The sequence below is a fragment of the Schistocerca americana genome, chromosome 1, assembly GCF_021461395.2.
Source record: "Schistocerca americana isolate TAMUIC-IGC-003095 chromosome 1, iqSchAmer2.1, whole genome shotgun sequence".
Classification (NCBI taxonomy): Eukaryota; Metazoa; Arthropoda; class Insecta; order Orthoptera; family Acrididae; genus Schistocerca; species Schistocerca americana.
In genome coordinates, this window is record NC_060119.1 from 417,035,238 (window position 1) to 417,047,796 (window position 12,559).

Sequence of the window (12,559 nt, forward strand, 5' to 3'; positions counted from 1 at the left end):
GGCTGGTAATTTATGTGGGCACAGAAGGGTGCCTTCGGATGCCTCGTTGGCGTCACATATGGTCCGGCCACAGATAATTTTAATTAAATTTTTTGGAGTTATATCCTTAGCTCCTCGCGAACGTCGTCGTCGCCGCCGCACGCACGCAGAATACGTGTGTACACACGTATGCAGTAGGCGGTGGACGATGTAAGCACTCGGCTAGGTGTAGCTCGCGCCGGCCTCGCGCCGGTGTAGCTCGCGCCGGCCTGGCGCTGCTGTGGGGCGGCCTCACGGCTTCTCCACTGCCCTGGCAGCCAGCGGCGGTCAAATGGGAGTCGCAGTTTACTGTTCGCCATGGAGGGTAGTACTGGGCTGTTGACGAGTGCTCTCGCGAATTGTCCTTCCTTCCGGCACTTGCTTTTGCGATGTTTTCGACGGTCGCCTGTTGCCATATCGGCCCGTACCACCGTGTGTCACTCCCACATGTGGAGCGCACACGCTGCAAGCATTTAGGCCCTTCGACTGCGGTTTTTCCTTATCGCTTCTCGGCCTTTTGGCTAAGATCAAAGTGTAGTATCTGTTCTTATCAGCTTAATATCTGATACGTCCTGCATCGCAGGACCAGAATATTAAACTCATTTTTGGCTCATGACGGAGTGCTAGGGGCTTGCTCCACCTCTGTCGCGGGTTGGCCCGGCATTGCAGTACCGCCGGGATCGGCCCACCTAAAATTAATTAAAACATAGCCTGAAATGGGTTAATATTCTGCAGTTATCAGATATTCCGCTGGTAGCAAAACTTGTTGTAGTTGTCGATTTGCCCAGTAGTTAGCTGCTTACACACCACGATTTCTTGTAATTAATTTAACATTATCTTACGAAGTTTATTTATTTATTTATTTATTTTTTTTTTTTTTTTTTTTCGCGGTTAGCCGGAACGCTCTTGCAGCCGCATTACACTAGGCTGGTAATTTATGTGGGCACAGAAGGGTGCCTTCGGATGCCTCGTTGGCGTCACATATGGTCCGGCCACAGATAATTTTAATTAAATTTTTTGGAGTTATATCCTTAGCTCCTCGCGAACGTCGTCGTCGCCGCCGCACGCACGCAGAATACGTGTGTACACACGTATGCAGTAGGCGGTGGACGATGTAAGCACTCGGCTAGGTGTAGCTCGCGCCGGCCTCGCGCCGGTGTAGCTCGCGCCGGCCTGGCGCTGCTGTGGGGCGGCCTCACGGCTTCTCCACTGCCCTGGCAGCCAGCGGCGGTCAAATGGGAGTCGCAGTTTACTGTTCGCCATGGAGGGTAGTACTGGGCTGTTGACGAGTGCTCTCGCGAATTGTCCTTCCTTCCGGCACTTGCTTTTGCGATGTTTTCGACGGTCGCCTGTTGCCATATCGGCCCGTACCACCGTGTGTCACTCCCACATGTGGAGCGCACACGCTGCAAGCATTTAGGCCCTTCGACTGCGGTTTTTCCTTATCGCTTCTCGGCCTTTTGGCTAAGATCAAAGTGTAGTATCTGTTCTTATCAGCTTAATATCTGATACGTCCTGCATCGCAGGACCAGAATATTAAACTCATTTTTGGCTCATGACGGAGTGCTAGGGGCTTGCTCCACCTCTGTCGCGGGTTGGCCCGGCATTGCAGTACCGCCGGGATCGGCCCACCTAAAATTAATTAAAACATAGCCTGAAATGGGTTAATATTCTGCAGTTATCAGATATTCCGCTGGTAGCAAAACTTGTTGTAGTTGTCGATTTGCCCAGTAGTTAGCTGCTTACACACCACGATTTCTTGTAATTAATTTAACATTATCTTACGAAGTTTATTTATTTATTTATTTATTTTTTTTTTTTTTTTTTTTCGCGGTTAGCCGGAACGCTCTTGCAGCCGCATTACACTAGGCTGGTAATTTATGTGGGCACAGAAGGGTGCCTTCGGATGCCTCGTTGGCGTCACATATGGTCCGGCCACAGATAATTTTAATTAAATTTTTTGGAGTTATATCCTTAGCTCCTCGCGAACGTCGTCGTCGCCGCCGCACGCACGCAGAATACGTGTGTACACACGTATGCAGTAGGCGGTGGACGATGTAAGCACTCGGCTAGGTGTAGCTCGCGCCGGCCTCGCGCCGGTGTAGCTCGCGCCGGCCTGGCGCTGCTGTGGGGCGGCCTCACGGCTTCTCCACTGCCCTGGCAGCCAGCGGCGGTCAAATGGGAGTCGCAGTTTACTGTTCGCCATGGAGGGTAGTACTGGGCTGTTGACGAGTGCTCTCGCGAATTGTCCTTCCTTCCGGCACTTGCTTTTGCGATGTTTTCGACGGTCGCCTGTTGCCATATCGGCCCGTACCACCGTGTGTCACTCCCACATGTGGAGCGCACACGCTGCAAGCATTTAGGCCCTTCGACTGCGGTTTTTCCTTATCGCTTCTCGGCCTTTTGGCTAAGATCAAAGTGTAGTATCTGTTCTTATCAGCTTAATATCTGATACGTCCTGCATCGCAGGACCAGAATATTAAACTCATTTTTGGCTCATGACGGAGTGCTAGGGGCTTGCTCCACCTCTGTCGCGGGTTGGCCCGGCATTGCAGTACCGCCGGGATCGGCCCACCTAAAATTAATTAAAACATAGCCTGAAATGGGTTAATATTCTGCAGTTATCAGATATTCCGCTGGTAGCAAAACTTGTTGTAGTTGTCGATTTGCCCAGTAGTTAGCTGCTTACACACCACGATTTCTTGTAATTAATTTAACATTATCTTACGAAGTTTATTTATTTATTTATTTATTTTTTTTTTTTTTTTTTTTCGCGGTTAGCCGGAACGCTCTTGCAGCCGCATTACACTAGGCTGGTAATTTATGTGGGCACAGAAGGGTGCCTTCGGATGCCTCGTTGGCGTCACATATGGTCCGGCCACAGATAATTTTAATTAAATTTTTTGGAGTTATATCCTTAGCTCCTCGCGAACGTCGTCGTCGCCGCCGCACGCACGCAGAATACGTGTGTACACACGTATGCAGTAGGCGGTGGACGATGTAAGCACTCGGCTAGGTGTAGCTCGCGCCGGCCTCGCGCCGGTGTAGCTCGCGCCGGCCTGGCGCTGCTGTGGGGCGGCCTCACGGCTTCTCCACTGCCCTGGCAGCCAGCGGCGGTCAAATGGGAGTCGCAGTTTACTGTTCGCCATGGAGGGTAGTACTGGGCTGTTGACGAGTGCTCTCGCGAATTGTCCTTCCTTCCGGCACTTGCTTTTGCGATGTTTTCGACGGTCGCCTGTTGCCATATCGGCCCGTACCACCGTGTGTCACTCCCACATGTGGAGCGCACACGCTGCAAGCATTTAGGCCCTTCGACTGCGGTTTTTCCTTATCGCTTCTCGGCCTTTTGGCTAAGATCAAAGTGTAGTATCTGTTCTTATCAGCTTAATATCTGATACGTCCTGCATCGCAGGACCAGAATATTAAACTCATTTTTGGCTCATGACGGAGTGCTAGGGGCTTGCTCCACCTCTGTCGCGGGTTGGCCCGGCATTGCAGTACCGCCGGGATCGGCCCACCTAAAATTAATTAAAACATAGCCTGAAATGGGTTAATATTCTGCAGTTATCAGATATTCCGCTGGTAGCAAAACTTGTTGTAGTTGTCGATTTGCCCAGTAGTTAGCTGCTTACACACCACGATTTCTTGTAATTAATTTAACATTATCTTACGAAGTTTATTTATTTATTTATTTATTTTTTTTTTTTTTTTTTTTCGCGGTTAGCCGGAACGCTCTTGCAGCCGCATTACACTAGGCTGGTAATTTATGTGGGCACAGAAGGGTGCCTTCGGATGCCTCGTTGGCGTCACATATGGTCCGGCCACAGATAATTTTAATTAAATTTTTTGGAGTTATATCCTTAGCTCCTCGCGAACGTCGTCGTCGCCGCCGCACGCACGCAGAATACGTGTGTACACACGTATGCAGTAGGCGGTGGACGATGTAAGCACTCGGCTAGGTGTAGCTCGCGCCGGCCTCGCGCCGGTGTAGCTCGCGCCGGCCTGGCGCTGCTGTGGGGCGGCCTCACGGCTTCTCCACTGCCCTGGCAGCCAGCGGCGGTCAAATGGGAGTCGCAGTTTACTGTTCGCCATGGAGGGTAGTACTGGGCTGTTGACGAGTGCTCTCGCGAATTGTCCTTCCTTCCGGCACTTGCTTTTGCGATGTTTTCGACGGTCGCCTGTTGCCATATCGGCCCGTACCACCGTGTGTCACTCCCACATGTGGAGCGCACACGCTGCAAGCATTTAGGCCCTTCGACTGCGGTTTTTCCTTATCGCTTCTCGGCCTTTTGGCTAAGATCAAAGTGTAGTATCTGTTCTTATCAGCTTAATATCTGATACGTCCTGCATCGCAGGACCAGAATATTAAACTCATTTTTGGCTCATGACGGAGTGCTAGGGGCTTGCTCCACCTCTGTCGCGGGTTGGCCCGGCATTGCAGTACCGCCGGGATCGGCCCACCTAAAATTAATTAAAACATAGCCTGAAATGGGTTAATATTCTGCAGTTATCAGATATTCCGCTGGTAGCAAAACTTGTTGTAGTTGTCGATTTGCCCAGTAGTTAGCTGCTTACACACCACGATTTCTTGTAATTAATTTAACATTATCTTACGAAGTTTATTTATTTATTTATTTATTTTATTTTTTTTTTTTTTTCGCGGTTAGCCGGAACGCTCTTGCAGCCGCATTACACTAGGCTGGTAATTTATGTGGGCACAGAAGGGTGCCTTCGGATGCCTCGTTGGCGTCACATATGGTCCGGCCACAGATAATTTTAATTAAATTTTTTGGAGTTATATCCTTAGCTCCTCGCGAACGTCGTCGTCGCCGCCGCACGCACGCAGAATACGTGTGTACACACGTATGCAGTAGGCGGTGGACGATGTAAGCACTCGGCTAGGTGTAGCTCGCGCCGGCCTCGCGCCGGTGTAGCTCGCGCCGGCCTGGCGCTGCTGTGGGGCGGCCTCACGGCTTCTCCACTGCCCTGGCAGCCAGCGGCGGTCAAATGGGAGTCGCAGTTTACTGTTCGCCATGGAGGGTAGTACTGGGCTGTTGACGAGTGCTCTCGCGAATTGTCCTTCCTTCCGGCACTTGCTTTTGCGATGTTTTCGACGGTCGCCTGTTGCCATATCGGCCCGTACCACCGTGTGTCACTCCCACATGTGGAGCGCACACGCTGCAAGCATTTAGGCCCTTCGACTGCGGTTTTTCCTTATCGCTTCTCGGCCTTTTGGCTAAGATCAAAGTGTAGTATCTGTTCTTAGTGTGAGTGCACTGGCGTATGCGGACGATATCGTGCTTCTGGCGCGGGATTCAGAGGCGATGCAGACGCTCCTCAATGTTGTGGGTGAGGCGGCGACGTGGGCCGGGCTTACCTTCAAGCCGTCGAAGTGTGCCACGCTTCACATCCGCCGTCGGCAGACACTAGGCTCGGTATTCGCCCTGCAAGGGGGAGAACCAGCCGTGCTCGGTGCGGGTGACGCCTACCTCCATCTTGGCGTTCCCACCGGGTACAAAGTCACGCAGACGCCAACGGATGCGATCGCGGCAATTCGACGCGACTTGCAGCACCTGGACGCTTCCCTGCTGGCTCCCTGGCAGAAGATTGACGCTGTGCGTGTCTTTCTCCTCCCCAGGCTTGACTTTGTCATGCGGGGCGGAGCGGTACGCAAGGGGCCGCTATCTGCACTCGACAAGGCAGTGAAAGCGGCTGTCAAATCATGGCTGTTCCTCCCACAGCGTGCGTCCACCGAACAGCTGTACCTCGCGCTGGGAGAGGGAGGATGCGGCCTGACGCCGCTCGCGGACGCTGCGGACATCTCCACCATCGTCCACGGCTTCCGCATGCTGCACTGCGACGACGCCACCGTCCGCGACATCGCCTGGGCCACGCTATCTACGGCCGCGCGCCGCCGACTGGGGAGGGAGCCGAGTCGTTCCGACTTGGCCACCTACCTTAGCGGCAGCACTGAGGGTGACCTCGCACGCGACGGAGGTGACATCCAGTCACTGTGGACGCGCGTCAGGAACGCCACAAGGCGCCTAGCGCCGCGTGGCGTCACCTGGCGCTGGAGTGAGCTGCTTTGTGAGTTGCAGGTGGAGGTCAACGGCCGACCCGCCATCGCTGACGACGCGGAACACGGCGGCATCGGAGGGGTGACGCAGCCGGCCACGGAGGGGACGGCGCCTGGGACTACACGACACCTCGATGATGGCGGCGATGGACCGCAACACGATGATGACAGCGTGGGACGCACCGCCAACACTGGCGTCGAGCATGTCCGGGTGGGAGGGGGCGCCAAACGTCTTCTCTCGCGGACGCTCCGCGAGTGTCTGAGGCAGCGCCTGCGCCACATCCTACTCAGGAAACCGGACCAGGGGAAGGTGTTCGAGTGCACCAGGGAGTCCACAGCGTCCAACCACTTCATAGCGGGAGGCAAATACACCCGCTTCGCAGACTGGCGCTTTATCCATCGCGCCAGGCTCGGAGTCGTGCCTCTGAACGGTTGTCGCCGCTTTGATGGGCGGGCAAACAACAACAAAGCCTGCCGACGCTGTGGCCACAACAACGAGACGCTCCCGCACGTGATTAACGCGTGCATGGTGCACTCAGCAGCCCTGCAGTATCGCCACAACGCGGTCCTCAACCGCCTCGCGACAGCAGTCGCTGGGCGGCCAAGAAGAGGAAACACTGCTGTTCCTGACATCAGGATCAACCAAGCCGTCATAGGGGACAGCAGTGGGCTGCGTCCGGACCTCGTAATAACCGACGAGGCCGCGAAGTCTGTGACCATCGTCGATGTGACGATCCCCTTTGAAAATAGGCGGATTGCGCTCGACAACGCTCGGCAACTGAAGAAGATAAAGTACGCCGACGTTGCGCGCGGATTAGCCGCTCGCGGCTATTCTGTCACTGTCGACGCCCTGGTTGTCGGCAGTCTGGGGGCGTGGGACCGCCAGAACGATGCAGTGCTTCGGCACCTAGGCATCGCTAGCCGCTACTGCCAACTGATGCGGCGGCTGATGGTGTCTGACACCATCAAGTGGTCCCGCGACATTTACGTGGAACACATTACTGGCCACCGCCAGTATGTGTCCCCCTAGACTGTGGCATGCTCTGACGTCAGGCTGCGAGACCCTCGAGACTGCAGTCGTCGGAGAACTTCGAGGTCGGTGCCTTCGTGACGTCGGCGTCGAGATTCTCCTCCACGACGCGGGACCGCGGCGCTACACCATCTTCGCGCCGCACTGCAGCAGTGCCGAGTCAGTAGCGGTGCGTGCGGTGCTGCCTGGTGCCCCTCCCTCCGTGGTGTCCGCCGAATATGGCCCCCACCTCGGTTGGCGCGGTGCTGGGCGGCGCCGAACGTGTGCCTACTGCCCGGCAGTCTCCAGCCAGCGTGGGAAGCAACGCCCTCCTGCCACGACACCCCGGTGACGTCTGCCGCAAGGCGGACAGAGGGGAGAAGTCCGGCTGTGTGTGACCCGCCTGCGTGCGTGGCACACCAGCCGCTGGCAGCCGTGCGTGTGCAGTGTGCTGTCAGGGCATGGAGAAGAATGCAATAAATAAAATAGACCCTAAAACTAGGTCCAAACTTTCCCCAGTGTGAATTATCTAAGGCCGCGCCTATCGCGGAATTAATCTTAAGGTAATATACTTAAGCATCCGCGCCTAACGCGGTCTTCCAATATTTAAGTAGTGGGCTTAACCCACGAATTAGAATAAGACTCAACTATTTAAGTGCGGTTAGAACCGTTTACTATATATTTTAACTTAAAATTTTCATTAAATTTGTAATACTCGATTTATATAGAGTCATGAATATTCTTTCTTAAATTTATACTTCTTAAAACTGTAACTAAGAATTATCTCGGAAAATAAAAATCTGTTCTTATCAGCTTAATATCTGATACGTCCTGCATCGCAGGACCAGAATATTAAACTCATTTTTGGCTCATGACGGAGTGCTAGGGGCTTGCTCCACCTCTGTCGCGGGTTGGCCCGGCATTGCAGTACCGCCGGGATCGGCCCACCTAAAATTAATTAAAACATAGCCTGAAATGGGTTAATATTCTGCAGTTATCAGATATTCCGCTGGTAGCAAAACTTGTTGTAGTTGTCGATTTGCCCAGTAGTTAGCTGCTTACACACCACGATTTCTTGTAATTAATTTAACATTATCTTACGAAGTTTATTTATTTATTTATTTATTTTTTTTTTTTTTTTTTTTCGCGGTTAGCCGGAACGCTCTTGCAGCCGCATTACACTAGGCTGGTAATTTATGTGGGCACAGAAGGGTGCCTTCGGATGCCTCGTTGGCGTCACATATGGTCCGGCCACAGATAATTTTAATTAAATTTTTTGGAGTTATATCCTTAGCTCCTCGCGAACGTCGTCGTCGCCGCCGCACGCACGCAGAATACGTGTGTACACACGTATGCAGTAGGCGGTGGACGATGTAAGCACTCGGCTAGGTGTAGCTCGCGCCGGCCTCGCGCCGGTGTAGCTCGCGCCGGCCTGGCGCTGCTGTGGGGCGGCCTCACGGCTTCTCCACTGCCCTGGCAGCCAGCGGCGGTCAAATGGGAGTCGCAGTTTACTGTTCGCCATGGAGGGTAGTACTGGGCTGTTGACGAGTGCTCTCGCGAATTGTCCTTCCTTCCGGCACTTGCTTTTGCGATGTTTTCGACGGTCGCCTGTTGCCATATCGGCCCGTACCACCGTGTGTCACTCCCACATGTGGAGCGCACACGCTGCAAGCATTTAGGCCCTTCGACTGCGGTTTTTCCTTATCGCTTCTCGGCCTTTTGGCTAAGATCAAAGTGTAGTATCTGTTCTTATCAGCTTAATATCTGATACGTCCTGCATCGCAGGACCAGAATATTAAACTCATTTTTGGCTCATGACGGAGTGCTAGGGGCTTGCTCCACCTCTGTCGCGGGTTGGCCCGGCATTGCAGTACCGCCGGGATCGGCCCACCTAAAATTAATTAAAACATAGCCTGAAATGGGTTAATATTCTGCAGTTATCAGATATTCCGCTGGTAGCAAAACTTGTTGTAGTTGTCGATTTGCCCAGTAGTTAGCTGCTTACACACCACGATTTCTTGTAATTAATTTAACATTATCTTACGAAGTTTATTTATTTATTTATTTATTTTTTTTTTTTTTTTTTTTTCGCGGTTAGCCGGAACGCTCTTGCAGCCGCATTACACTAGGCTGGTAATTTATGTGGGCACAGAAGGGTGCCTTCGGATGCCTCGTTGGCGTCACATATGGTCCGGCCACAGATAATTTTAATTAAATTTTTTGGAGTTATATCCTTAGCTCCTCGCGAACGTCGTCGTCGCCGCCGCACGCACGCAGAATACGTGTGTACACACGTATGCAGTAGGCGGTGGACGATGTAAGCACTCGGCTAGGTGTAGCTCGCGCCGGCCTCGCGCCGGTGTAGCTCGCGCCGGCCTGGCGCTGCTGTGGGGCGGCCTCACGGCTTCTCCACTGCCCTGGCAGCCAGCGGCGGTCAAATGGGAGTCGCAGTTTACTGTTCGCCATGGAGGGTAGTACTGGGCTGTTGACGAGTGCTCTCGCGAATTGTCCTTCCTTCCGGCACTTGCTTTTGCGATGTTTTCGACGGTCGCCTGTTGCCATATCGGCCCGTACCACCGTGTGTCACTCCCACATGTGGAGCGCACACGCTGCAAGCATTTAGGCCCTTCGACTGCGGTTTTTCCTTATCGCTTCTCGGCCTTTTGGCTAAGATCAAAGTGTAGTATCTGTTCTTATCAGCTTAATATCTGATACGTCCTGCATCGCAGGACCAGAATATTAAACTCATTTTTGGCTCATGACGGAGTGCTAGGGGCTTGCTCCACCTCTGTCGCGGGTTGGCCCGGCATTGCAGTACCGCCGGGATCGGCCCACCTAAAATTAATTAAAACATAGCCTGAAATGGGTTAATATTCTGCAGTTATCAGATATTCCGCTGGTAGCAAAACTTGTTGTAGTTGTCGATTTGCCCAGTAGTTAGCTGCTTACACACCACGATTTCTTGTAATTAATTTAACATTATCTTACGAAGTTTATTTATTTATTTATTTATTTTTTTTTTTTTTTTTTTTCGCGGTTAGCCGGAACGCTCTTGCAGCCGCATTACACTAGGCTGGTAATTTATGTGGGCACAGAAGGGTGCCTTCGGATGCCTCGTTGGCGTCACATATGGTCCGGCCACAGATAATTTTAATTAAATTTTTTGGAGTTATATCCTTAGCTCCTCGCGAACGTCGTCGTCGCCGCCGCCGCACGCACGCAGAATACGTGTGTACACACGTATGCAGTAGGCGGTGGACGATGTAAGCACTCGGCTAGGTGTAGCTCGCGCCGGCCTCGCGCCGGTGTAGCTCGCGCCGGCCTGGCGCTGCTGTGGGGCGGCCTCACGGCTTCTCCACTGCCCTGGCAGCCAGCGGCGGTCAAATGGGAGTCGCAGTTTACTGTTCGCCATGGAGGGTAGTACTGGGCTGTTGACGAGTGCTCTCGCGAATTGTCCTTCCTTCCGGCACTTGCTTTTGCGATGTTTTCGACGGTCGCCTGTTGCCATATCGGCCCGTACCACCGTGTGTCACTCCCACATGTGGAGCGCACACGCTGCAAGCATTTAGGCCCTTCGACTGCGGTTTTTCCTTATCGCTTCTCGGCCTTTTGGCTAAGATCAAAGTGTAGTATCTGTTCTTATCAGCTTAATATCTGATACGTCCTGCATCGCAGGACCAGAATATTAAACTCATTTTTGGCTCATGACGGAGTGCTAGGGGCTTGCTCCACCTCTGTCGCGGGTTGGCCCGGCATTGCAGTACCGCCGGGATCGGCCCACCTAAAATTAATTAAAACATAGCCTGAAATGGGTTAATATTCTGCAGTTATCAGATATTCCGCTGGTAGCAAAACTTGTTGTAGTTGTCGATTTGCCCAGTAGTTAGCTGCTTACACACCACGATTTCTTGTAATTAATTTAACATTATCTTACGAAGTTTATTTATTTATTTATTTATTTTTTTTTTTTTTTTTTTCGCGGTTAGCCGGAACGCTCTTGCAGCCGCATTACACTAGGCTGGTAATTTATGTGGGCACAGAAGGGTGCCTTCGGATGCCTCGTTGGCGTCACATATGGTCCGGCCACAGATAATTTTAATTAAATTTTTTGGAGTTATATCCTTAGCTCCTCGCGAACGTCGTCGTCGCCGCCGCCGCACGCACGCAGAATACGTGTGTACACACGTATGCAGTAGGCGGTGGACGATGTAAGCACTCGGCTAGGTGTAGCTCGCGCCGGCCTCGCGCCGGTGTAGCTCGCGCCGGCCTGGCGCTGCTGTGGGGCGGCCTCACGGCTTCTCCACTGCCCTGGCAGCCAGCGGCGGTCAAATGGGAGTCGCAGTTTACTGTTCGCCATGGAGGGTAGTACTGGGCTGTTGACGAGTGCTCTCGCGAATTGTCCTTCCTTCCGGCACTTGCTTTTGCGATGTTTTCGACGGTCGCCTGTTGCCATATCGGCCCGTACCACCGTGTGTCACTCCCACATGTGGAGCGCACACGCTGCAAGCATTTAGGCCCTTCGACTGCGGTTTTTCCTTATCGCTTCTCGGCCTTTTGGCTAAGATCAAAGTGTAGTATCTGTTCTTATCAGCTTAATATCTGATACGTCCTGCATCGCAGGACCAGAATATTAAACTCATTTTTGGCTCATGACGGAGTGCTAGGGGCTTGCTCCACCTCTGTCGCGGGTTGGCCCGGCATTGCAGTACCGCCGGGATCGGCCCACCTAAAATTAATTAAAACATAGCCTGAAATGGGTTAATATTCTGCAGTTATCAGATATTCCGCTGGTAGCAAAACTTGTTGTAGTTGTCGATTTGCCCAGTAGTTAGCTGCTTACACACCACGATTTCTTGTAATTAATTTAACATTATCTTACGAAGTTTATTTATTTATTTATTTATTTATTTTTTTTTTTTTTTTCGCGGTTAGCCGGAACGCTCTTGCAGCCGCATTACACTAGGCTGGTAATTTATGTGGGCACAGAAGGGTGCCTTCGGATGCCTCGTTGGCGTCACATATGGTCCGGCCACAGATAATTTTAATTAAATTTTTTGGAGTTATATCCTTAGCTCCTCGCGAACGTCGTCGTCGCCGCCGCACGCACGCAGAATACGTGTGTACACACGTATGCAGTAGGCGGTGGACGATGTAAGCACTCGGCTAGGTGTAGCTCGCGCCGGCCTCGCGCCGGTGTAGCTCGCGCCGGCCTGGCGCTGCTGTGGGGCGGCCTCACGGCTTCTCCACTGCCCTGGCAGCCAGCGGCGGTCAAATGGGAGTCGCAGTTTACTGTTCGCCATGGAGGGTAGTACTGGGCTGTTGACGAGTGCTCTCGCGAATTGTCCTTCCTTCCGGCACTTGCTTTTGCGATGTTTTCGACGGTCGCCTGTTGCCATATCGGCCCGTACCACCGTGTGTCACTCCCACATGTGGAGCGCACACGCTGCAAGCATTTA

At 52.6% G+C, this 12,559-nt stretch overlaps 1 protein-coding gene, 10 non-coding genes and 1 pseudogene across 11 annotated transcripts; all 12 read left to right on the plus strand.

Moving 5' to 3' along the window:
* The first annotated feature begins 519 nt into the window (after positions 1-519).
* LOC124553581 lies at positions 520-712 on the plus strand. The gene has a single exon (XR_006968066.1). It is a non-coding gene; the product is annotated as a U2 spliceosomal RNA (small nuclear RNA).
* Positions 713-1,462: 750 nt separating this feature from the next.
* On the plus strand, positions 1,463-1,655 carry LOC124553587. The gene has a single exon (XR_006968067.1). It is a non-coding gene; the product is annotated as a U2 spliceosomal RNA (small nuclear RNA).
* A 750-nt stretch (positions 1,656-2,405) lies between these two features.
* Positions 2,406-2,598, plus strand: LOC124553592. Its single transcript, XR_006968069.1, has one exon. It is a non-coding gene; the product is annotated as a U2 spliceosomal RNA (small nuclear RNA).
* Positions 2,599-3,348: 750 nt separating this feature from the next.
* On the plus strand, positions 3,349-3,541 carry LOC124553596. Its single transcript, XR_006968072.1, has one exon. It is a non-coding gene; the product is annotated as a U2 spliceosomal RNA (small nuclear RNA).
* A 750-nt stretch (positions 3,542-4,291) lies between these two features.
* Positions 4,292-4,484, plus strand: LOC124553604. The gene has a single exon (XR_006968077.1). It is a non-coding gene; the product is annotated as a U2 spliceosomal RNA (small nuclear RNA).
* Positions 4,485-5,234: 750 nt separating this feature from the next.
* Positions 5,235-5,355, plus strand: LOC124554704 (annotated as a pseudogene).
* On the plus strand, positions 5,343-7,124 carry LOC124555411 (uncharacterized protein T26G10.4-like). Its single transcript, XM_047129348.1, has one exon. The coding sequence runs from the start codon at positions 5,343-5,345 to the stop codon at positions 7,122-7,124; it is 1,782 nt and encodes a 593-aa protein (XP_046985304.1).
* A 733-nt stretch (positions 7,125-7,857) lies between these two features.
* Positions 7,858-8,056, plus strand: LOC124553980. Its single transcript, XR_006968191.1, has one exon. It is a non-coding gene; the product is annotated as a U2 spliceosomal RNA (small nuclear RNA).
* A 750-nt stretch (positions 8,057-8,806) lies between these two features.
* Positions 8,807-8,999, plus strand: LOC124553610. The gene has a single exon (XR_006968081.1). It is a non-coding gene; the product is annotated as a U2 spliceosomal RNA (small nuclear RNA).
* A 751-nt stretch (positions 9,000-9,750) lies between these two features.
* On the plus strand, positions 9,751-9,943 carry LOC124553618. Its single transcript, XR_006968084.1, has one exon. It is a non-coding gene; the product is annotated as a U2 spliceosomal RNA (small nuclear RNA).
* A 753-nt stretch (positions 9,944-10,696) lies between these two features.
* LOC124553623 lies at positions 10,697-10,889 on the plus strand. The gene has a single exon (XR_006968085.1). It is a non-coding gene; the product is annotated as a U2 spliceosomal RNA (small nuclear RNA).
* Positions 10,890-11,641: 752 nt separating this feature from the next.
* LOC124553627 lies at positions 11,642-11,834 on the plus strand. Its single transcript, XR_006968086.1, has one exon. It is a non-coding gene; the product is annotated as a U2 spliceosomal RNA (small nuclear RNA).
* The last annotated feature ends 725 nt before the right edge of the window (positions 11,835-12,559 follow it).

What these genes read in the sequence shown, in the direction of transcription:
- LOC124555411 (XM_047129348.1), top strand. Translation starts at nt 5,343, where the DNA reads ATGCAGACGCTCCTCAATGTTGTGGGTGAGGCGGCGACGTGGGCCGGG.